Genomic DNA, 27,108 nt, shown 5'->3' with positions numbered 1-27,108 from the left:
TGCCTTATAATAAAATTGTGTTACTGACTTAAGTTTTGTAACATCTAGGTAAAAGTAGCCTATATGCACAGTGAAACATTAATAATTTTCAAACTGAACACTACGCAACACATATCTGATATACTTATTTTTATGATTATGATATATGATTAATTTTTACAGTATTATAACACTTTTTTAAATCATTTAAATTAAGTTGACAAAAACAGGTAGGTAAGGCAAACTTTGTTTCGCTAATTTAGTAAAGAGTTGTTAACACGAATTCAAAAAGCTGCTTTGTTTGAAAATTGACCTCTCTGCGACATCGCTAGACTACATTATTGACAATCAGAGAAAGCGTATTTTTTTGCCCGCGAAATTTCGCAAATGTGACCGCGCCTTTACATTACAATTGACAGGCTTATTGGCCTAATACGAATTGGTCTAGTTGACATTTGTGTATTCTTGTGATCATCATTTTTAAAAACGGACCCCACTGAAAGCCATTAGTCACACATAGCATAATTAACACATGCTAAATATAAACCACAAGGAATGTGTGGATGTCGAAGACTTTGACATTTACTAACTTGCTAATGCCATTTTCAATCATTGTTCTATTCGAGTTCGGTCAGAATTTACACCACACACACACACACACACACACACACACACACACCACAGAGCAGTGGACAAACACGAGATGGGTTGGTGTGGTGATGAACACAGACCGACGCTGGCTGACTCTGAGTCTGAGCTCTATTGTATCTCTGTAGCGTAGCGTCACATCACCTCGAGCGCTGCGCGTGGACTGTCCTCGCTGCAGTAATCGCTGCGCCTCTCCTTTCACCCCAAAGAAACCTCACCGCAGCTGTCAGCAGATTAGTGAGCACTTCCATCGCGTTTACCTTTTACAGTCGCCCGAAGCAGGAATCGTCAGACCTTCTTTGGCTCTCCTTTTCGGTAAGCCCAGCTATGACTATTGTTTTCGCCGGAATAAGCAACCTTTAGAAAGTCGTTATGGATTGACGTGACGATTGTTGAGCTGGCTCATTAAGGCTATCTGCAGCATTGCAATGCATTGATTCATCACAGAGGATGTAATGTGCATGATTAAGATATTTCAGAACACTTTTGCATAACTCCTCACCCTGGTAAACCACTTTCTTATATGTTATAGGCTATAGCAAAATGTATATGCATCAGTGTCTGTTGATTTTACAAATGCCATGAGTTAAAACAACTAAAGGGGATCCAGAGGACACAGTAGTAAAGTTGAGGTAAAAAATGTAAGCTTGCTATGTCAAATAAAATGGAAACTGGTTGACAATGGCCCCAGGTGTACATGTCTGAGACAGCTGTGTGTCATAGCTACACTGTCATACTAGGGCTCTGTGAGAAATGTATTTGTCTGCACAGGTTGGTGAATATCATTTGTTTTGCATGCATTTTGACAGATTATCATCAGAACTCTGCCTGTATTGCATAAAATGTTTCTTCTGGACAGTTAAAGAAAACCCCAAAGCCAACCAAGCATTACAATTCTGAAAATTAATTTTAAATAAATGTTTGATGTCATATGGGGCAGTTTATCCTTTTGGTAATCATACTTGTCCTATACTTGTCCTATACTATTTGTTCTACAATATCTAGTTTTTTTTTTAATGATGGATTCACATGGACATGACTTAGATTTAATTCCAAATTTTGATAATGAAATTCCAACAAGATTACTTTAGAATTTTAGGACTAGGGGGATATCATAATACTGTGTTGTTGCTTTTTTTATACATCAGATAAAAAAAAAAAAAAACGAATAAAAAAAACTAATACAGTTTCTTATACACGGCAGGATCAATGCAGCTATAATGTACAAGGCCGATAAGAGCACAGTGACATTTTAAGCATGTATTTCCTATAATCGGCTACCCACAATCTTACAGCCTCAAGGTGATGCTGTGAAATAATGAAATAAAGTAAATACTTGTTATATAATGTGTCTTTCCAAATAAGCTGGATGTGCCAAATCACTTGGCTAGCTAAATTCACATGTGACATAATCTGTCAGGCTTGTGTGGATGTGAACACTGTTGTGATGAGTCGACTCAGGGTTTAAAACGCCTTTTGATCTCTGGACAGGGCTCAGTTTGCATAGTCATCATAATGCCTGCTAGTCAGTTCTTAGGTGACACGAATGCTTGTACAACATAACACAGCATCGTTGTGTTGATCATTCATAAAACAGCCTTTTCTGTGGTACAAACATAAGATGAGCTCAACATAGCACTATTTTAAATCAGAATATGGCGTGTGTTCTACCTTGTTGCTACTACTTTGAATACACCACTGCTAGTCCGTGTGTACTCCAAAGATCAGTTTAATCTATCTGCATTACAGCAGTGTCGCGTGAAAAGGCAAAATCATTTTAAAAGATTGATTCAACCTGTGCGTTGTAGTCACAGGGGACAGAGTATTCTCTCTGGTCTCCTGTTGCAGCAGAAATAGCACTGATGCAGCCTAAATGGAAAATGGAGTGGACTATTGCTTTGTAGATAGACAGGCTCTTCGGTTCCTTTTATAGCCTGCAGTGGCCAATTCTTTTCAACAGCATCAGTAGGTAGATCAGTGCTTCATGTACAGATGGACCTTATTGTTCAGACTTACACTTCCCTTTTTTAATTCACATAGAATGATGCAACAAGTAGCAATATCTCATTTTTGTATGATCTTATCATTTATACTGGGCAAATGAAATGCTAAAAGTTCAACATAGGTCTTTAAAGCTTCTGGAACTGAAACGAGTCTTAGTTTTGACACTGCACAAGGACAATTTCTACAACCCTGAAGACAAAAGATTCTCATGCATGCTCATAAAACATTCGTTAGAGCGCTCTTAAAACGATTTAACAGTAGGAATTGGAAATTATTACTGCATTTGCAATTTCTAGCTATTTTTGATCATTGTGCCACATGGAAACACCCCTCTGGAGAGTTTATGGGAAGTAACCTCCAATTTGGACACCTTTGACTGGTGGGTGTCTAAATTTAAAGGATAGTTCACTTCACCCATGAAGAATATTCATTTAGTCACCCTCATGTTGTTCCAGACCTGTATCACTTTCTTTCTTTGGTGTAGAAGATATTTAAAAGAATGTTAGTAATCAAACAGTTCCATTGTATGGTCAAAAAACACACAAAATATCGTCTTAAATGTTCCACAGCAAAGAGAGAAAGTTATAGGGTTGGAACGACATGAGGTTGAGTAAATGATGACAGAATTGTGGTGACCAGCGGCTGTAAAACTCCAAAAAGGACAAACCCAAATGATAGATTTGTGTGCGACTGAAATTACAGAAGAAAGTCATATGGTGTTCACATGACATCAGGGTGAGTAAATGATGATTGAATTTTCATTTGCAAGCAAGCTATTCCATACTTAATTGGCAGAAATATTGTAAATCTTTGAATTGAGGAGAACAAATGTTTTTTTTGCCATTCCTATTGACCAATTACTGGATCCTTTGAACCTTCAATTTTGCGGCTTGACAGAAATCATGTAAATCTTTGACAATGATGGGATCATCTCGAGGAGGATTCAATTAGGAACGATGCTGATCATCTAATTAGTTTGAAATCATAAATCACACTCACAAAGAGGGAACGAGCGATACGACGATGCATTATCGCTGATTCATAGTCAGTTTTGATGCAGCTGTTTTTAGCACTCTTGAATCTGCTATGCTGTGCTTTTTCTCATGGGTGGATCCCTCATTAAGAATGGTATTCCCCAAGGAAACAGGGCTTCAAATGCACTCTGCAGATCAGGGAGGGTTACGCTCCTGCCATTAAAAGCTAACGACTCACAATCTGATGCTGTGCATGGGTTGGTGGCCTCGTTTTCACCATGGATAAAATGTAGTTTTGTAGTATTTTCTACATCCATGTCTTTAGAGAACAATCAAGATTTATGTCCTTTACTCAGCCATTTGCTTGAAAATAAAATGCTGTTGTGTGGGAAACTAAATTAGCGCTCATTATCGTCAGCATCGCTGCTCGTTTGTCAGTCTCAGACTGAAAATTAATTTTAATGAACTTTGAAGTGCAATGTTCTCATCTAGTATTGACGTGAGCCTCGATGAGTGTGATGAGAGCTCATCTCTATGATTTAGTAGTGGTGAACAAATTAAAAAGCGTCAGAATTACTCTGAATTTCATGCTGCCCTGCTTCTGTCTATCTCCGTCTCCTCTCTGTGTTTTCGTCGTATCCAATATTAATGTAGCAGAAGGAATCGGCTTTTTAGATTTGCAAAAAAAAAAAAAAAAAAGTAAATGTCACATTGAAGCTTAGGAAGTGATGACCTTTTGGTAATTATGCGATTGATGCTTTGTTTAATTATCTCATTTCCCTGACAGTTACGCACACATCTAGCCATCTAGGGTGAAAAGGGCTATACGGGCTGCTCTTACAAGCAAATGTGGGCAGAATAAAACACTATACATCCTCTAAAGGCACAGACAAATTGATAAAAATTATAATTATAAGCTGAAATAAGGGATTTCGGTAACACTTTAGTTTAGGGTCCAATTCTCAATATTTAGTTGCTTATTAGCATGCATATTACTAGGATATTGGCTGTTTATTAGAACTTATAAAGCACATATTAATGCCTTATTCTGCATGACCATATTATACATTCCTTAATCCTGCCCAATACCTAAACTGAACAACAACCTTACTAACTATTAATAAGCAGTAATTATGAGTTTATTGAGGCAAAAGTTGTAGTTAATTAGTTAACAGTGAGATTTTGACCCTAATCTAAAGTGTGACTGGGATTTCTCTCGGTCACACTTTAGATGCTCTCATCCTTAGTGTGATATTATGCACTGACACAGTCTATTCTGGAACGTTTTCTAGGTTCTTTCTCACTTTCCCTAATTTGTTTAGAGTATGGACACCTTCACATTATGGGACGTCATCACCATGTTTTGACAAGATCTTTCAAGGAAAAAAATCTGTAACAAGCATTTTCACTGGTGGTCTCAGACGTTTGGTCAGAGTGTGTTTGTCCCATTGATCTAAGCCTACTTTAAATGTATTCAGCCAGCATGAAATTATATAATCCACAATGAATCACTCAAGCCATCATATTTATTCAACTGCACGGCTTGCTTAGTCTTATTTTAGCCATGATATTAATTATGAAATGAGTATTTCCACCCATGTACATTTAGTATATTAGTGTGTGTGCGCTTAGCAAAATGACTTAATATCCCATTCAATTTGTATAGTCTCTCTCATCTACCATTCCAGCCGTATCCGACTCTATTCCATGCCATGCGCGAGAGACCATGAATTTTCTTGGCAATGTGTTTTCCGGGGTAGGTTGCCAGGTCTTTCCCCAACTCTCCCCATTACATGGCTTTGGATTCACACACATGCATTCACACCTACGGCAATTTTGGCATGTCCAATCCAACCAGATCACCCGGAGGAAACCCACGCAGAAAGGGCTTGAACCGGGGACCTTCTTGCTGTGACCCAGTGAGCCACCGTGCCGCCCTAGTTTGTACTTATATATATTGTTCCAAAGCAGTTTTTTTTAATGAATTGTGCTTTACCCCAGTGAGCAAGCCAAAGGCAACAATGGCAAGGAAAGACCCCATATGTTTGAAATGAAGAAGAAACCTTGGGAAGATCCAGACTCCTCTAGAAAATGCCACCTCCTTGAGCTGGCACTTATTTAAACAATTTTATGTTCCATTCTATAGACGTGCCTTTTAGGTTAGATTTTAATGGGGATTATGAATATGATATTTTGTAAGGTTTTAAACATTCTGTCTTTCTATTTCAAATAAACGCTGTTATTTTGCAATATATATTCATCACAGAATCCTGAAAACAGTACCACTGTACTACACAAAAATATTAAGCAGCACAACTGTTTTCAACATTGATAATAATAAGAAATGTTTCTTGAGCACCAAATCAGCATATTAGAATGATTTCTGAAGGATCATGTGACACTGAAAATGCAGCTTTGCCATAACAGGAATAAATTACATTATAAAATATATTAAATTAGAAAAAAATGATAATAGTATCTACCAGTATTACTGTTTTATTTGATGAAATAAATGCAGCTTTGAAGAGACTCCTTTCATTTTACCAATCCCAACATTTTGAACGATAGTATATGTGAGGGACGTAAATGGCCTATAGTTTATGCAGTTAAAATGAATTACAGCACAAAGTGAGATCACAGCTGTTTTATTTTTCTGTTCATTGCAGACGCCATGGGGAAACAGAACAGCAAGCTGACCCCTGAGGTAATGGAGGACCTGGTGAAGAACACAGAATTTAATGAACACGAACTCAAACAGTGGTACAAAGGCTTCCTGAAGGATTGCCCAACTGGCCGACTCAACCTGGATGAGTTCCAGCAGCTGTATGTTAAGGTAGAGACCCTAGTTGCTCTGTGATACATTTCTCTATGTGCCAGCTTTTTGTTGGTCTTGCTCCAGACTGAAGAGTCATTGAGAAGTGCATCAGATGCGCCATGTGATTTACAAGCGAGTGGAAGAGCCCTCTGAGTCATTCAGTTGGATAGTCTGATGTATAACTGGCACCAAACTCAATTCAGATCTCTTGGGCTATGCTAGCTGGCTATTCATATGGCTGGCTTCTTTATGGCGTGTCAAGCACAAATAGTTGTTGTTGTGGCATGTTTTAGTAGTTTAGTCATTTAGATTTATGAGGTTATATATTTCAGTTTTGACTTTTTCAAGGAAACATTTTGCTGCACATAACACAATGTCTGCTGAGTTTACCTACTGTACAACCTTGCTACTCCAATTATAACATGACACTCCCTGCTGCTTAATATGAATATGAATATGAATTATGTAAAGACATTATGCAAGATCATTTACATCATTTACTAACAACCAGAGTAAATAACCTCAGGTCTCACGGCTCTGCTCAGAAACCACAATGCTTTGAATGGCTTGAAATGAAAAGAAAGAATGGAAACCTGCTGTAGGCCAAGCCTTTTAGTGATCAGGGATAGCGGTTTTCCGCAAAAGGATATCAATAAGGTTCAGGTTTTATTAAAATCCGAGGGAGAGGAAATGGATGACCTCGCTTTAGCAGGGCGCTGAGTTCCTGCGGACTGAGTGATTGTGTGTGTGTGTGTGTGTGTGGTAGGTTCAGGTATACCCTAAGTTATGGGGCACAATGTCCCCACTAAGATGGCATATCCGAAATCCTTGTCCTTGTGGGGCCATTTTTTGGTCCCCATGAGGAAAACAGCTTATAAATCATACAAAAATCTTTTTATTTAAAATAATTGCTGTTCTTTTCTACTCACCAAAAAAATCCTGAAAAAAGTATCACAAAAATATTAAGCAGCACAGCTGTTTTCAACACTGATGATAATAAGAAATGTTTCTTGAGCATAAGAGACTTCTTTCATCAGAATTTTTTAATCATTACATTTCTATACTGTATTACCATCAATTCAATTATGATAAAGAACAATAACATGATATATATATATATATATATATATATATATATATATATATATACTGTATATATATATATATATATATATATATATATATGTATATGTATACATACATGTATGTATATGTTGCTTATTGTTGTGAATATGAATTTCTTAAAGTATAATATAACTGTTTTTTATGTACATGGATTTATATGGATTACCAGCATGAACCTATAACTGTGCGTGCTAGGCGAATGTTTTCAGATATTTTATTTAGAATGAATACTACTTTCTGACAAGAGTTTTTCCTTACCACTCATTAGGTTTAAGCTATTTAAATTTTCTCTCTCTGTACTAATATCATTTTTCTATAGATGTAGAGGCAATAATCTGAGCTCCTCGATATGGTATAGAGCCAATAATATATGTCCAGAAATGAGCATGCTATGTGTAGACCAAGCTTAGGAGGTTGCTGGCATTTTCTTCTGTTCAGTTTTTGTGGAAGCCATATGGTTGCTAAATTTAGCATCTTTTTTCAATGATTCATGCTTTTTCAATAATAAAATTGTTGCCAGACTAGACTGGGGATGAGATGAGTCCTACGGAAAAACTAACCATTCTCTGAACTCACTCTGTTATCTGCAGACATTTGATACAGTTTTTAATATTCTTTGGGGTTAGATGGAGTAGATTGCGTAAGTCCAACTATTGTTAACTAGTGCAGCCTAAACAAATAGACGTGCAAGACTGATTATGAACTGGAATAAAATGATGTGGTCATATCTATTGCTACGGGTGAAAGTATAGAAAACCACCCACCAGTTGCTGGTAAAACAACCATCAAAGGTTGTCCCGATATAGGAGTGACACGATATATGAACATCATCTACTAAACAAACTTTATCATTGTGCCTTTTGTGTTTATAAGACTCTCTGGAGTACTTGATTCTGATTGGACAATAGTTGTATTGAGTGGTAAGAAGGAAGAACCAGTATGAGACACAAAGAGCTGAATGAGAGGAAGCTCAATTGCAAATAATAATAATAATATATACACTAAAAAATACACATTAAAAAGTTTGGGGTCAGTAAAAATATTTGTACTATTTAAAATAACTGTTTTTATTATAATTTAATAATTATAATTTAGATGCAGCAGACCTATTTTGATTTCAGAGATTGTATGATAATTATAGATAATTTATGTATTTATAATTATAAATATTTTCATGTTAACACATCATTATTTCATATCCATATATTTACTTATTCAGTAAGTACCTATGAAATAATGGGATAGTGAGTCAGCCAGTCATTATTGCAAAATAATCAATTTAAGGGTGATTTTAAGACCCCTCCAACTTGCTTCAGGGTTTATCGGTTGACTACACAGTTCTACTGGGTTTGTACATTATTCCTTAAGTGTAACAACCTAAATAATGGAATGAACATGGAGTCAGGAAAATGGCTGGCTGGCTATTTAAAGAGACAATATGCGGCAAAGTTCCCATTTCTATTTATAGCATTTTACTCAATACCTCTGTGGATATCTTTTCATACTAGTGCCACACTAACTACAGTACATGGGAAATGATTAACCTTGCGGCTAAACGTTGTGCAACGCCTCTGTGATTAATCTGCCAATAGTATCCAGAGGTGATGGCATGGTGTCAGTAGTGATCCCTTTGTTTCCTGGGGTTTGATTGTTTGCTGCGGTTTCAGATGTTAATACTATGACAACAGTGATGAGGTGCAGTGTAATGGACTTTAGGTTTGTTTCGTGCTAAATGAAGCACTTGAAATGGCGCGTGTTCAGATCTAATTGGCAGTTGAAAAGATGAGATACGGAGTGATGTGGTGGTTGGTTGGATACCAAAAATTTGACAGTAAATCTTTTGAATAGATGGGGGATGGGGGCGCAAGGGACATTAGCTGTTCCAGAGGATTCCAACGTGCTCCTTTTTGACACCAGTTTGTTACATCACCCTAAGCAGACAGCTCAGACCTCAATTGTGTGGCCAAACGGAGGGCTGAGGTGGATCGAACATCGGCCTAGATCTGATCTCACAGCACATGAATGTGGAATGACAGGATGACGTCTGGTTTGCGGCCCTGGTGTGGCATGCATAAACAATAATGTGGCTAGACATCTTAACGTTAAAAACTGGGCAAACATGAAGATTTCTTTCTTTTATTTGATGGATGAAAATGTGAAGGTTTTTCATCACATGAATGTGTTCATCTTTTTTTTGTTACTTTTAATTCAAACTTTTACAGTTAACAATGGTTAACATGAACTAACAATGAAAAATACTTCTAAAGCACAGTTAATAGTTAATATGTACATTTCAACATTGAATCAAAATTGGATTTTTTTTAATGGACCATGAACTAACAGTGAACAGTTGTATTTTCTATTAGCTAACAGTAACAAAGATTGTTGCATTAACAAATGGTGCCTTATTGTAAAGTGTTCCCAGATTTTTTTTCTTCTTAAAGAAGTGGGTTGAATTTATTGATTTATTTAAATTCATTTTAATTATTATTGTAATTAATTTTAAAATGCTAACAATTATTACTTAAAATTAATTGTAATTAGTTTAACAACAACAAAACTGCTCGTTATGACATTTTATGGGGATTTTTAAGTTGCTTTATGGTTGTCTGTCATTGTCCCTTTCCATAGATCGAACACATGAAAACAAACACCGTCTGAGACAAGCAGGCACATCACTGAAGTTGACTCCAGTTGTAGTCACTACCAGCAGATTTTCTAAAATTAGTGAATGATCGTATACACTTTCATTTTCCCATGCTGAGCATGAAAAACATGCATAGGCTGTCTGAACCTGTTTTTCTTTGCAGTTGTTTTATATGTACAAAGAGACCAGAAAGATCAAAGCTGGCGTCGGGAGTTTCTAGTGTTTAATTTATAAGACAATGAAGACATCACTTTAAATAGGATGTTACTTTAACTGTGTCATGGGAATTTTCTATTCCTTCTTGTGATTAATTAGATTATCTGTCAAATATAGACACATACTGAGTACAGATAATTCATTCATGAGATCGAGGCTAACACACCAGAACCAAGAGGAAATTTGGCTTTTTTTATCATGGCATCATGCATCATGTGGACTGATTCATTGTTTTTGCTTCAAAAATCAGATTGCATACAGAAACAAATTGAAACCATCCAAAAGGATCCTATATGTCACAGTTGAGATTTGGCAGGTGAGGCTGAACAGCAGGTCATGTGTGTTTAAGTACAGTAGCAGACGGGTTGAATCGTCCCTTGTGTCGAGATGCAGTAATGAATGACCTACGTTCTCTGGATTTATTGAAGTATCCATTTTGTCTAATGATAGCTTTGTGGAGAAGATGGAGGATCTTGGTGTCACACAAGGTTGTCTTTGTGAAGGAGACAAATTGCCTCCCTGCGATCAATAGGACGCCATCTTATTCCCCATCCACTGATCTTGTAAGATGACCTATCAGAGATAACAAGCCTTTTAGTATAAAATTCCATTTTTAATATTTCTAGAATCATTATAAGAAATCCTTGTTTTTGATAAGACATTTCATTCAGTCTATCAGTTCATTTGCATTTATTCACATTTATGCATTTAATAATGATAATAATCATAATAATGCCTTTTTTAAAAACTATTTAAGTGTTTTGGAATTACACTATCAAACGAATATTTGATAGTCTCACAAAGCAGTGCATGACTCACACATGAAAAAGCAATTGTAAGCTTTAATATTAGTGGATTGGTTTAGCTTTGTTTTAGATAATGACAGTGTACCTAATTCAATATAAATGGTCTCAATGATGCTCTTGACTCATTGGCTGCGTCCGAAAACTTAGGCAACTGACTTGTTGCCTCACTGCCCTATCGTCTACACACAAAGGTTCCTCAAGATTTTGGACAGACTTCTGAGGCAGCGTAACGGTGTAATGATCGACACTACAGCAAAACAGAACAAGCTTAAGTGATAACTAAGCAAATATTCCATTATTTCAATAGTAATTTCTCATTAGAAATGACATGAGAAGTGGAAAACATTGGTCAAAAACATACATTTACACACAAACTGACCACCAATCGCAACTTTCAGACGGCATCTTTTTTTTTTTAGTTACAGAATGGGAAGCACAGGATTGTGAGATATCGAAGGCAGCAAAGGATCCATGCTGCCTTCAAAAATCCATCAGATGAAGGTATCTCCGGAGACAGGAAGGGAAGTGAAGCTAACATTGGATTTGGATGTCAGGATGCTAAAACCAACAATGTTTTGATGGCTCCACAGTGTAAACAGCTTCGTTTAGGAGTCTTCTAGTTTGGTTGTGTTGTGTCAATCATTTTCATTGTGCAGCCTGAGGTGTACTATGTAAAAAATCAAATGTATGACCTATTATGGGAATTTAAATTAATTTAATTTTTATTTAGTTTAATTTAATTTAATTTTATTTATTTATTTATTTTTTCGGGGGGGGGGGGGGCAGGGGCTGGGACAAACAAACACACATTGTATCTATTGGAGGAACTGAAAGGCTAGCATATGTGTTTGTGTGTACCGCAGCCTTGCCCCATGTGACTTCCTGTGACGTGCGAGGGCTGGGTGGAAAATGCTCTGATGGGTCTCTTGATTAGCTCTGGGTCACTACACCAGCCCGGTGTTTCACTTCCCAATGTCACCTCAAGGTCTCCCGCCAGCAGAGAACTGTGCTTGCCTGTGGTTTATGGTCAATCGGGACGGGTATGCGTTATACATCATTCAGAGGAGGGCTTTTGATTAGCCGGACACTTGAAGGGGGCTTGTACCACCCTGTTTATCTGCATGATTCCTATTTTATTTTATCCGACATATTCACCTGGGGTTAAGTGCCTTGCTTAGGGGCACAGTGGCTCTCTCCAGTTCAAAGGTCACTCCCACTGGGGTCAGAACGTACAACCTTTGGATTACCAGCCCAGACCTTTAACCACTCCACTGCAACCACTCTGTAAAGAGCAGAGTTAAATAGGTGTGCAACAGAATATAGAAAAAATATAGTGACAATATGTATCATGTATAGTTCACCAAAAAATGAAAGTTTAAAGTTCAAATTTTGCATCAGATATGGTAGTGGCATGTCAAATATGATAAACCCAGAAGGTCACACATTTGAGCTTCCATATTTGTTAATTATTATAAATAATTTAAAAATAAAATCGATTTTTAAATAATATAAAGTATTTAAAACTTTTTTTTAAATATATGTGCATGCATATTTGTCTAACATTATTCTGTATTTTTAGCTAAGGAAATTATTAATTATTTCTGTTCTGGCGTCACCATTGTTCTGTGCTTAGGGGAGAAGGAGCCAAACCTATTCAAGTCCATTCCTGATGCAGTACCAAATTTAGCATTTTAATGAATGGTACTTTTTGTTAACTGTTTATCATATGTCTTTGATTCTATTTTGGCTTGGTTTAAAGTAACGTGAGATTAATATCGTGTATTGAACCGAATCATGGCACTATTGTTACACCCCTAATAAATAGTCAACACAATGTAAGGAAGCAACAACTCAAATAGTATTAGCAGTATGAATTAGCTTGATTGTTTTCTTGATTTTATTTGTGAATGTTCACTAAAGCCCAACTGTTATGGGCTATGTGGGCCATTGATTCAACTCTCATTACAAATGCCAACCTAATCGAGTCCTCAGTTTTAAATTAAGTTTGATTGCACTGAAAAGAAAAGCAGTTCTCTGAAATGTCAGCAAATCTGTCATTTGCAGAAAATTAAGGAAATTGCATTGCTGCTGCACTGCATCCTTATGAAAATAAATAAATGGTTTGTTTTTTCTTTCCATTCAGAATCTGATTCGAAGTGAACGGTTAGGAATAAAAAGTGTTTACATAATGCTATTGGGGGCTGTTGTAGTAATGGAAGGGTTGTGATAGCCAAGCTCAATTATCCCTTGGGCACATTGCCCATATAATTCAATCAGTAGTGCAGAGGGGAGAGTGATTATCCATGACCCGTGTTAGTGAAGTCAGCTCTGTTTGTGGCGCTAACCCTCCTTCTTAGGACATTACCTTAACCTAGTCCTGCTCCTTTGAGACCTTATTATCTTGTTGAAATGCATTGCACTTCAGAGGCCTAAGAGCTATCTGTAGCCGGTTTGATACACTGTATCATACAAATGGGAAGAATGTATTAGACTGAGAGGTTTGTTTGGACTGGCTACAGCAAGCAGCTAATGTATATAATCAAATGTTGTAGCTTGCAAAACTCACTTATAATGATGGAATTTGTTGTGCTTTTTGAATCTTTTGCATCCTGAAAGTAAAGCAAAACCGCTGAGGTGAATTTTTTTTTCTACAACTGTTTTGTCATTTGGTGCATTTTCTTTCTGTACTCTTAATACTATAAAAAAAGGTTAGGGGAAAATCAGTGACATTTTTCAGCAAGGACACCTTAAATTGATCAAAATTGACACTGTATAATGTTACAAAATTTCAAATAAATGCTGTTCTTTTGATCTATTCATCGAAGAAGCCTCTAAAATAAGTATCCGAGTTTCCACATACATTTTAAGCAGCACAGCTGTTTTAAAGATTGATAATAATAAGAAATCTTTCTCGAGCACCAAATCAGCATATTAGAATGATTCATTGCACTCTCTCTAACTGGCAGCCTAATTATGCAGGGTTTCCTTAAGACTTAATAGTCGACTAGTCGTTCAGGCAACCCTATATTGTTTCTTTGGAGTTGACAGTGGATCTTTTGGCCAATTCTCATAGTTGCACCACTTGCACACATCAAGCACACTAATCACATCAAGCATTACAGTGCAGCTGCAACAAACTGAGAAAATCCAGATCTGTAATATGAGATGGCATGACATGACATTGCAACCTCCTCAGGCAATTCAAACATTGCTTTGAGAACCAAATGGAAAACTTTATAGACTGCAAAGAAAAAAAAGATAAGTCCTTTTAGGAGAAATGCAAACTGTTTATTTGATCATTTGCATGAAATATCCCTATGTAACTTATGTGCATTATTTCCTGGAAATGGCTAATTAGACATTTATTGCCAAAGCATGTCATTACTACTCAATCATTCATAGTGATTAGCAATTCAATAGGTATACAGTTGATCTGAAGAGCTTGAATTTGATTTGTTTTTATAGCTCCAACTCAAGTGTAAAAGCTGCCCAAACCCAGAACAACATGCCACCATCAGTTTACATAATGCATATCTGAGCTTAGCGATGCTCATTATCATGCTAATTTCACTGTCTTTTGCTGAATCAGAGAGTTCTTTAATTTCACTGATTTTCTCCACAGGAGGATGACATCATGTCGTTGTGGCATTCACCTTCTGAACGCTTTCCTTGGCCTGTCATGAAGTAACTTGTGTATGTTGGGAGGAAAGGCAAGGTTGCATAAATTATAGGACATTGTTTATTCATGATTCATGCGCTTGAAGAGAAGCACTTTGAAGAAAAAGGCTTTTAAAATGTTCTCGTATAGAGGAGTGGATGAGAACCAGTGATGTGTAATTCATTTTTTCTTGGTACATTTTTGTGTTGTGAAGTACAATATTCTGTGACAAAGTGGATCATTTTTAATCTTAAAAGGATAAGTGGGTTATTTTCTGTTAAAAAGGTAAGTTTTTGTTTTTGTTCTTTCATATTTTCAGTGATGATACTTGAAAAAGGATACATTTAGAGACAAAACTTAGAGTATTTGCTGACAGCATGCTGTTTTTAGTGTGCTGTTATCACAGTAATGTTTTATGATTTTTTTCTATTTAATTTGTGTAATTACTGACAACAATAAATAAGCCATTCTTAAGCTGACTTTGTCCTGAAGAAAACACTGTGGTGCTTTCAAAACGTTACGTCCTGACATCAACCAACGACGTGATGACATGACAAGTGACAATGACTTGAGTTTGGGCCTGGACTACCAGTCAATTCAACCCAAGACAGGCGGGACAATTCGACAGGAGGTAGTAGATGTGTTTTTGAAAAGCATTATTTTTACAGTACCTTTATTTGCACAGAAATTACATACTTCACCTGTAAAGACTAGATCATACTGACAACACAATGCCAACAAACCTCTGTTAATATTGTTAACTAAAACTATTAACAAATGTTTTTGTTGATTGAAAAAGCAGAAATAAACTAAGATATGAATATTATATGAAAAACCTAAACTTGAAAAACTGAAAAATTAGAAATTTTACCTTGACAACTAACTAAAGTAAAATAAGTTTAAAGTCCCCATGAAATCAAAATTGACCCTATTTACTTTGTTAGCGCATATTACTAGTCTTGTGGTGAACAATTAATCCGTGTAAGTAATTTTTTTTTTACCATGGTAATCTTTAATCAAAAACTGAAAAGTTACTTCCGGGTCTGGAATGGCGTCTTTTTCTGATGACGTAGGTTTGACGGCTTGGTTTGAAAACGCTTAACCACTCCCCTCAAACCGTTAGTCTGCTATGAGCAGAGATGGAGAGGAGGAGTTAAGTAAAACCCTGCCCTCTGTTCAATATTCCGTTTCACTTGGAAATACGTCATTACACTGGAGAAAAGTCGTTTGCAGCTTCCGGTTCACAGGGACTTTAAGTGCTAAAATGACTAAAATAATAAAAATGACAAAAGCACATAAAACTGAACAAAAATGAAAACTGAACAAATAAAAACTTTATAAATAATAATATAATTATCACAGTGTGGTTATCTCAGGCACAGACTGAAGACTCCGATTAAAGATGCAAACTCAAACTTTCATAATAACTCTCTGGAACAAGCTGACGGGCAGGGAAAACACACATTAAGGAAACGGAGACTGGACAGAGCAAGGGTGCATCCTAAATAGCAAACAGAAACGAGATAATTAATCAGACACAGCTGGGACAAATGAACTCATAATGACAGTAACCATAGAAACAAAGGAGTGGCGGTAAACAGAACAAATGAACACAGAAACTTATCAAAGATACAAACAGAAAGTTCAAACATGGACTGAAACATGACAATAATAGTATAAATGAATAATACTAACATTAGGGCCAGATTTACTAAACAGGGCAAATTAGTGTGAGAGCGCAAAATCTAAAAAATCCACCAAGAGCAGCGTAAATTAGCGTCTGGTTTTTTGGGCGGTAAATAATGTCGCAAATACCAGTAAATTGACGAGCACAAACCTCAGTCAATCACCTTGCGTGATTCAGTTAAATGCATATGCAATAAGTTCAGCCGCAAAAACAACCCTGTCTACGCATTTTTAGCACGATTTTTTCCACTGCTTGTCTTGGTAAATCCTGACAGTAGTTTTTATATGCCAAAAGAGGGTTTGCGCTGGCGCAAGCTGTTAGTAAATCTGGCCCATAGTGTTTTTTGTATTTAAAGGGTTAAGTTTTGTTTTTTATCATGGCACTGTTACCCTCTGCTGGTAAATGCCTTAATTACACCACTTGGGAAAAAGGCATTTCAAAATTAGATTAGCATTCTGATTAAATACAATTTTTACAAGCAGTATAATCAATATTTCATTATAATATAGTAGATGTTTTACCAGTGTCTAATTCCTTTTTATAGGGCTCTTATAACTGATTTATAGTGACCATCTCAGGATAGTCACTAGTAAAGGGTTTGAGACAGTGCACATTGCAGGTATGTATAAAAGGAATTCTGATGAAGAATTAATCAGTTTAAATAAATAGAAGAACTCATTGGTTATCATGACGTACTCAAAATGAGTGCTGCCACTATCTTACAGCTTTTTCTTATAGTAGGCGTCTGATTATGTTGACCCGTGTTTAGGTACTGTATGTACTGTATGTGTGTTTTGTTGATAGATATGGCAGTCTTCCAGCAGAGGCATTACCATCCACCCAGTTAGTATTATCACCACTGAGGTCAGACCTGCTGTAGAAGCCACTTCATTTGAACTGCACGCTGAGCCCTCAACAGCTGTCTCTCCTTTGCTCACTGTGGAGGTTTATATGTGTGATGACAGTGATGGCAGCTGCCATGGTGACTTAGATGATGTAGGAATGTGCTTTTTGTGCATGTCTGATGGCAAGTATGAGAATCTGAATCTGTATTTCTTGCCGAGAACATTTATACCCTGTAGTGCTGTCTTCTGGTCCTGTAACTCAACTGTGTAGCAATGCCACGCTCGCGGGGAACACACTGATAAAGTCAAGAGAAGAGTCATGATAGTTGAAGTAGTCAGTTAGTGAGGTTGATCAGTCAAAGATATTAAAATAGAAGAAAATGGCCAATACCGATAAGTCATCAATTTTTTTTTTTTATGACTAACAATCAATAAATGGTAGGTAATAAAATTGATACAATTATGTTTAAAAAATTTATACAATTTTGTATAAAAAAAAATTCATCTAAAGAAAAAAAACTATGTATATCTCTGTGTGTGTGTGTATATATATATATATATATATATATATATTGTATATATAATTATACAGTAATTATACAATAAAAATATAGTTAAAAAGACTAATTCAGTATCATTGAATATAATCTTTATGGGATTTCTTTAGATTAGTCAAAAAGTTTAAACAGATTTTGATAACAATATTGAATTATTACTGTTTTTAAAAATGAAAAAAATGAAAAACTCCTGAATGTTTTATAAAAGCATCTGTCAAATGAAGTTTATTAGACAAAAGAAACATGGTAAATAATGCTTTATTCATTCCACTGTTGTTTTCACCATCCTGGATGTTCAGGCATTCAATTCCTCTGTGCACATTTAATAGGTTCAGGTACTCCGATATGCTGCCCCTCGAGGAAATATCCATGACTTTCGCACCGTTAAATGGCCTGCATTAGGAGCAGCGTGACAGGGATGGTGTAGACTGTCTCAGACGTGGCTAAGGTTGGCATCAGTTTGTGCTCTGATTACACAGGCTTTTAGTGGCTGGACTCTGCAGGGGTTTCTGTGGTCGTGCAGTTCGCCTCACACCCTTCATCAGTTTAATTCAACAGCTGTGTAAAGGCAGACTGTCTCTCTCACCCTTGTATTCTCACCAGGAGTCTTTCTCACCTTCTCACTCATTTGCATTTATTTAGTTAGCAGATCCATTTATCCAAAGCGACTAACACAATTTCTTTTCTACAAAGACAGTCAACCTTGAGAAGTTTGGGGTTAATTGTCTTACTCAAGATTTGCTTAGTTGGGGACACTTAATATTCAACAATATTATTGATCTGACTGTACCTTGACACTGTTGTATGAGAACTGTATTTTTTTGCAGAACTGCTTAATAGATAAATTAACTCTTTTGATAATTCATGATCTTTACAACGGAACTGAATCAACACTGAACTGACAACTGCCGAAATGCATCATTTTCCTGTTATCGCTGTAAAGCTGCTTTGAAACAATCTGTATTGTATAAAGCGCTTTATAAATAAAGGTGACTTGACTTGACTTATGGATACAGTGGTGGTAGCTAATGAATCATTTCAAACCCACAATGTTTTAGTTACCAGCCCAGATCTTTAACCACTAAGACACCCTTCTCCTCTGCAGTTTTGAAAGTTTATTCTCCTACCGTTGTTGTTATTATAAAAAGGTCCTTCAGAGTTTTAAATTATGCATATGTATCCATACATTAGAGGGATAGTTCTCCCAAATATGAAGATTTGATCATCAATTACTCCTCATGTCATTCTAGCCCCATAATTAATTATTTCTTCTGTGAAACACAGAAGGAGATGTTAGGAACATTTCTGAGCTGCTATGTTCTGGACAGCAAAAGTAGATGGATATTAATACTGTCATGCTCAAAGTGTTCACTAACGTTCCTATGTTTGGGTTGGTAAGATTTTCTGATGTTTTTGAAAGAGGTCTCCTATGCTCACCAAAGCAGCATTTATGTGATCAAAAATACAGTAAAAATTGTGAAATATCACAATTTAAAATAACTTATTCATATATTTTACAATGTAATGTGCAATGTAACTCCTGTGCAAAGCTGAATTTTTACCAGCTATTAGTCTAGTCTTAAATCATTTTAATATTTTGATCTGGTGCTCAAGGAACATTTCCTAATATTAACAATACAAATGGTCAAACGGCTGAGCTGCTTAATTTATTTTTGGATTATTTGAGTTTAAAATAAATAAATAAAAATATTTAAAATAATCTTTTGTAACATTATAACCTTCTTTACTGACACTTTTTATCAACTTAAAGCACCCTTGCTGAATAAAAATATAAATTTCTTACAAAAAAAAAGTCTTACTGCCCTCAAACTTTTAAATAGTACGTGTATATTACACACAAATTGTATTTTCTTTTCTTTTATGGTCCATTTTGCAACTTGGCAACTAGATTACCATCCACTTTCCTTATATGGAAAAAAAAAAAAGCAGATCGGACAGCCTGTTGAAAATTTCCTTTTGTTTCACAGAAGAAATAAAATAATACAGCCAAGGACATTAGAGCGAGTAAATAATGGCAGAATTGTCATTTTAGTTTCCTTTAACACAACCAATCTACTGTAAAAAGACATTATAAAAACACAAATAAGCTGGTATATTATTCTGCATTGTCTTGCATATGGCAAATAATCTCCTTTATGTACTCATCAGAGAATACTTGGAACCTGATCAGGTGACATTCTCATGTGATAACAACACATCCCCTGACAGATCTTATATACATGTGGAGATCTATTTCTACATTCGGATTGTGCTTGGATCCAAAACTAAGTGAAAAGAAGAATATTAATGTGATGTGAAATTCGAGACTTTCACACAGCCTTGCCCTAGATAGTTATTAAAAAAACTCTCTTTACATAACAAAACATTTCATAACCTGCCAGATTCGCACGGAAAAACGTATGTAGGGGGTCGCGCAGCCCAGCAGCAGCTCTCCAGTTCTTCATGACTTGCACTTTGTTTGTTTTCTTTTGCTCTCCTCTACTTTGGTGAAGGGCAAGGCCATATGGAGCAGAAGGGCCAGCCCCATGAGAGAATCATTTTGCATGTGTGCAGGGTACATCACAGTGTGCATTACTTCCTGTCTCAGCTCTCTCTTCTCCACCCAGTGCCAGTCTGGCAGGGGCTTATGACCAGACCTGTACTTTCCCAGAGGCCTTCTGCTTTCTGGAGGAGTTTGACTCTGTAAACTCTTTGATATATGTGAGCATGCTGTGTTGGATCACTTGATTTTTCTTTCTTTCTGATGAAATCAAAGACCACTGCGGTTTGTGTGTTGGTGTCTTGTGTTCATGTATATGTGCAGTGCAAAGTGTATTAGGACTGTCACTTTTTATTCGATATTCGAATATGCATTCGAACATGACGTGAAATATCCGTAATCGAACAATTCGGTTTTTAAAGTTTTTTATTTTACTGTTTGCCATCTCATCCAGTAGTAGGCCCATGACCAAATCAAGCGAATAATAGCCGCCCTGTTTTGAAAATGGAAGATAACGCACAGAACGGCCAGCCTGAGAGGACAATTACGACCCCAACTCACCTAAAAAGTAGTGTCTGGAAATATTTTTGGTTCTACACCGTAGATGGTAAAGTAACCGTTAAAGATAGGTAAGGGTAGATAGGTAGATAAGGTAGATAAAGATAAAATAGTTCTTGTCAGTGCTTAAATATTTGGGTCAGTGTTTTTTATTAAAAAAATTATTATTTATATTTTAAAGACATTATTTTGTGTATTTATTAAGCCTCATGAGGACCATTGGCTGCTCCCCACAATATAGGCAATTTCAAGTTTTGCTGTTGCGGTCACATTTGGTACACAATCACACACTCTTTTCTCCCATTTGGTGCAAACTATGAGAATCTCATTTCCCAGTCTTTGAGCATGGCATCTGTTCCTAAGTGCTCAGAATTTATTATTAGCTTAGTTCAGCCCTGCCATCACACTCCAGTGATTCCATCGTTTAATATTTAGCAGGCAAATAACTCAAATGTGAGGTTAGGTAACATTTAAAAACATTTACACTGGCTTCTCAAATATGGAGTGATACACTTGCAATTCTCAGCTATTGCATTTGCTCAAAAAAGACCTTAATGTATTTGCATTTCCCTTTCGGGTTAGAAAACATCATATATTTGTTGTCAGTGGAGCCTATAAATCTTCACTTTATATGAGTGTCTTCATCTTGGCGCCAGCATGAAAACCCTTTATCTCCCCCTGTTGCTCATTAGATTGCAAATCAGTGGTGTTTTGGGCACTATAGGTGACAAATAGTGCTTTGGCTGGGACTGCATTGGGAACGCGTGAATGTAATTTCTGCCCTCAGTCACTGAGAGGGTAACAATATTAGAAGGGGAATGATGCCCTTCTTCAAAGAGAAGATGTGTGCTGCTCTTGTACCGACTGCACAGCTCACTTCCGCATTGCAGCCCTCTTCTGCAATGAGGCAGGCACTGCGCTGGGTGTTGATGTTAACACACATACTGTACACATACACTCACCCACCTACCACTAAGATCTCCTGCGTACATAGTGCTATCTGTGAAGTTCCTATTGTTTCAGCTTGATGCAACAAAATTACAGTTTAAGTCCCGCAGCACTAAAATGAAGCAGTTTTTTAATAGAAAATATAAAGATGAGCATTTCTGACCAACAGAAATAACAGTATTGTGGTCATTCCTGTGATTCAGTACCTTTTTCAACTGCTTTTTAAAAAATGAAATTACTTCTGTAATTAAAGGATGTACGCTACCATTAATAAATGTGTGGTCGGAAGGATCTTTTAATGTTTTTGAAAGAAGTATCTTATGCTCACCAAGGCTGCATTTATTTGGTCGAAAATACAGAAAAAGATTTTGTAAAATTGTATTCAGTTTAAAATATCTGTTTTCTATTTGAATATATTTTTAAAAATGTAATTTTTTTCAGTCATGACAGCTTAATTTTTGCATGATTCTTCAGAAATCATTCTAATATGCTGATTTGGTGCTCAAGAAACATTTCTTATTATATTACCAATGTTGCAGTTGTGCTGCTTAATATTTTTGTGGAAACCATGATACATGGTTTTTTTTTTTCAGGATTCTTTGATGAATAAAAAAACTGCATTCATTTTTATAGCATTGTAAATGTCCTTACTGTCACTTCAGATCAATTTAATGTGGTCTTGCTGCATAAAAAAATTCAATAAAAATAACCAATCCCAAATAAGACTTTCAGGAATATGCTTTTGATTTTAATCTTTTGTCTTTAATGATCAGGCTTTTGTTATTTTAAAGGCATTTTTCAAAAGACTATCAAGATAGAAAATTAATTTTAGGACAGATAAAAACAAACAAACAAACTTAGATTACCAATTAAAACAGTATTGATTAGAAATTGATTCATTGTATTGTCTTTCCTCTTTTGCAGTTTTTTCCTTATGGTGATGCCTCAAAGTTTGCTCAGCACGCTTTCAGAACCTTCGACAAGAATGGAGACGGCACCATCGACTTCAGAGAGTTCATCTGTGCCCTGTCCATCACATCACGAGGCAGCTTCGAACAGAAACTCAACTGGGCCTTTAACATGTACGACCTGGATGGAGACGGCAAAATTACACGAGTTGAGATGCTTGAGATCATTGAGGTACTCGATTCAGTCTGTTCTTCTGTTTACTTGCGTAAAGCAATGAAAGTTAATCAAAACTAAATTAAAATTAAAGCCACATAAGAAAAGCTGTTTTATTTTATATCAGTGATTGTGAACCCCAAGGCCACAACTCTCCAGAACATTTTTTAAAGGCCCACTGACTTTTACAATTTTCATGCTTTACTGAATAACATAAATATGTTTTACTCACAATTTCTATCGAATAAAATATTTTAGAGCTTGGCATAACTAGAAAAATTCATGTATTATAAAAGATATTTATAAAAATGTATTAAAACATTTAGATAATTTACATGATTTTTCCAAGTCTAGAAATGGACCATGAGAATGGATTTCACACTTTTAAAATTAGGCTACCTCATATTATCCAGGTTTTTCAAGACTGTGGGAACTTTGGTTACTCAAAGAACATTTGTTGAGGGGGTGAATTAAAATAAATGTCTTGATTTTAAATTGTTTCGGTATATTTTAATGCTAATATTTTTTCTTAGAAACCATTGTTCTGTCTATTAATTCCAAGCTCTGAAATATTTTAGGGATGCATGATATATCGGCCACCATATCGGTAGCGGCTGATATATGTTCATTTTTAATGTTATCGATATCTGCCCGATAAGAAAATATGGCTAATATATTAAAGCTGATAAATAATGGATTATGTCCATCAGCTGAGACACTTCAGATGTGCACTGTTCACCATGATGGTTTTAAATTGCTTGAAATATGACTGGAATCACTTCAAAAAAGGAAATACAGTTAAGTGCAACATGTGCAACACAAGTATGTAATATAGACTACATATAATTGTAATGAGAACATTTGAATTGTGTGCTTGGGACATGGCTTTTAATGGTGGTGATACTTTTGTATTTGTAATCAGGTTTCTCGGCCAATATATTGGTTATCGGCTTTCAAATATAAAGAATTATTGGGCAAAAAGTTTATATCGGTGCATCCCTAAAAAAGTTTTTAGGGAAGAAATTGTTGGTAAAAATATTTCTTAAATTCTTATCCTTAATCCTTATCCAGAGAATCATAAACAACTGGAAAATACATGGGGCTTTCAAATATTGTTGTGGACAATGGGCTAGGAGTCAAAACGTTTGAGGACCACTGTTCTATGTGGAGTGAGTCGCCCCCTCATGGTCAGAGAGAGAGAGTGGACAGGAAATGGAGGGGGATTGACTGACTTTCCAAAAGATTTGAATCTAAATTGTTCTGCTTTTCTCATTTCAAGGCAATCTACAAGATGGTGGGGACTGTTATCATGATGAAGATGAACGAGGACGGCCTGACGCCCGAGCAACGGGTCGACAAAATCTTCAGTAAGATGGATAAGAACAACGACGACCAGATCTCATTGGAAGAGTTTAAAGAAGCAGCAAAGGGTGACCCCTCCATTGTATTACTGCTGCAGTGTGACCTGCAAAAATGAGCGTCTCGGAAAAGAGCCAGGGACTGCACAAATGATTAATGTTCCATTCAGTTTGCAGCTATTTCCACTGATAAAAAAAGTTGCTTGGACTACCTTTCAATGAATCCGCTTCCTGTGTTTGAAACACTTGTGTGCATGAGAATGTTCTTTGCTAACGAATTTCACATACGCACCCACACAAACACCTTTGCTCACACACATACAGAACATGCCATGCATACACACATACATGCACAAATAGAATTATATGAATATTAATACACATACATATTAAGTTGTCAAAATTAACTGCCAATATGTGAAGAGTGTGCAAAGTACCTTCTGAATCCACTGGAGCTTGCGCATCATTGATGTGCTGTGTTAAATCGAGCTACTATTTATTGTACTGATGCTAGCTATGTGTACCATATACTGCGTAATGTCAACCAAACTGATTCTTATGGTAATCGTAACTATTCCGGATTTACCCACTCGTCTGGATGGACAAAAAGATAAGCTCATGTCCATCGAACTTTTCCTCTCAAATGTGCTTGTACTGTTGGTGAATATAAATGTAGTTTCTTTGCATGCCATTAGGTTTGCCTTAAGAATACTTCCCTCATTTGCATCCTGCATAAAGAATGATAACAAGCCTTATTTAAAAGAAAAAACAGCTATTGACATTTGAGTTGTGCAATAGAATTAGATGGATAATTCATTGGTTTTGCAAAGATCTTCAAATGTGGTGCACTAGATGGGAAAATGCTAGTACACTACACCTTCTATGTCTAGCATGTACATCACATATGAGGGGGTTAAATGGGACCGAATGTAATCAGTGAGAACAATTCCACCTCTGAGACCATGCATTCATTCTCATGGTCGAAATATTATGCCATTAAAAAATATCCCCATATTAAACTTACAAGCCGTGCATTTTCAGAATGCACTTCAGAATGTGATCAAATGAAATAAATTGCATATCAGTGTGCAGATTAATGTGGGGCCCAGGCATGGAATGAATTTGTGAAGATCATTTTGAGTTGTGTCATTAGTTTTAAAGATGATTTTGCCTCAAACATGTATCTGTTGGAACTCCCAACTCGTTCTTGACAGCTGAAACCGTCCAAGACTGTATTTAATCATACTTTTTACACGCTGCTCTTAAAGGAGAACTCTAACTGAGGGGTTTAAAGGTCAACCCTAATGTTATTACTTTTTAAATCCAGGCATTTGCACCAACTGCACAATTTGAGCACTGACTCGATTTCTAAATACGCACATTTCTGTGCTCCATTTGAAAGTACATTCTGCCAGTGTCAAGAGCTTTACACAAGCATAACCTTTGTCATTGTAATGTTTACCTACGTAGGCACCGCACCAAATTCATGCAATGGCAAACTTTTCCAATTTAAAAGTTATTTTGTACATGTAGCATGTATTGTGCCCCTGACGCCATGGCTGCACTAACTCCTTGTGTTGTGGTTTAAACTAATAAAAGAGTATATGGGATATTTTCTCAATGTCTGGGTTTGATTTGAAAGGAGTTTGGTTGTCAATATGTAGATACTGAAATGTATTACCTCACCTGCACTCACCATATAATTTGTTAAAGGAATAGATTGTTGAGGGATAGATTAGATCCTCAAGTTGTTCCAAACCTGTATGACTTTCTGTCTTTTGCTGAAAACAAAAGAATATATTTTGAAGAATGTTGGGAACTAAACAAGCCCAGGGGTCCCATTGACTTCCATAGTATGGAGAAAAATAATTCAATGGAAGGGGCCGTAAATGGGGCCATCAACTATTTGGTTACCAACCATCTTCAAAATATCTTCTTGTTTGTGTGTTCAGCAGAAGAAAGAACTTAGCACAGGTTTGGAACAACTTGAGGGTGAGTAAATAACTGTGAACTATCCCTTTAATCAGCACAAATCGGGACAGATTTGGAGTCACTTTTGAATACACTTGTGCTGTAATTTAAAGGAAAACATCCATGAAACGCTATCATTTTAATTAGAGAAAGTACAAAATCAAGAAACACCTGGGATAGTTGTCAGTTTTTCATGTCAGAAGTTCCTGTGGAGTGTGGACATAGCATCAATCACAACCAATAAGTGAAATTATTATTTTGATATAAGAAAAAATGAATTCAATTTCAAGAAGTTTATTATTTCACCCATTACATGATGGGGGCATGGAAATTCCTGCATAACAGAAATGGCCCAAAGCATTCTGGACCGCAAATCCAGTAAACTGTGATAACAGAAGAGGCCCGTTAGATGGCAGCAGAGTCTTGAATTCTAAATAGTATAGGCAAACAAAAGGTATAGGCTATAGCCTATGTAAATAATGAATAATTGCAAATATATACTTAAATGAAACTATTACTTAAAACAGGCCAAGGCTATAACTAAATAAGATAAAATAGATAACAAAAAATAAAGTAAAATATTACACCTCGACAAAATATACTGCATTCTTTAACAAAATAAATGAATTTATGAAGATTTAATAGCTTGGATATATAGCCTATTGCTCAATATCTTTTTCAAAGACAGTT

The 27,108-nt window shown here is 36.1% G+C and overlaps 1 protein-coding gene across 1 annotated transcript; it reads left to right on the top strand.

Annotated features, from left to right (window-relative positions):
• The first annotated feature begins 644 nt into the window (after nt 1–644).
• Nucleotides 645–26,062, top strand: vsnl1a (visinin-like 1a). The gene is made up of 4 exons (XM_081378584.1): nt 645–942; nt 6,272–6,438; nt 22,892–23,107; nt 24,369–26,062. The coding sequence occupies exons 2-4, from the start codon at nt 6,277–6,279 to the stop codon at nt 24,564–24,566; spliced, it is 576 nt and encodes a 191-aa protein (XP_081234710.1). The 5' UTR covers nt 645–942; nt 6,272–6,276; the 3' UTR covers nt 24,567–26,062.
• Nucleotides 26,063–27,108: the final 1,046 nt, after the last annotated feature.

The sequence above is a fragment of the Scardinius erythrophthalmus genome, assembly GCF_964197995.2.
Source record: "Scardinius erythrophthalmus genome assembly, chromosome: 11".
Taxonomy (NCBI): Eukaryota; Metazoa; Chordata; class Actinopteri; order Cypriniformes; family Leuciscidae; genus Scardinius; species Scardinius erythrophthalmus.
Note: the sequence above shows the minus strand (reverse complement) of the source record. Positions and strands in the feature narration are given on the sequence as shown.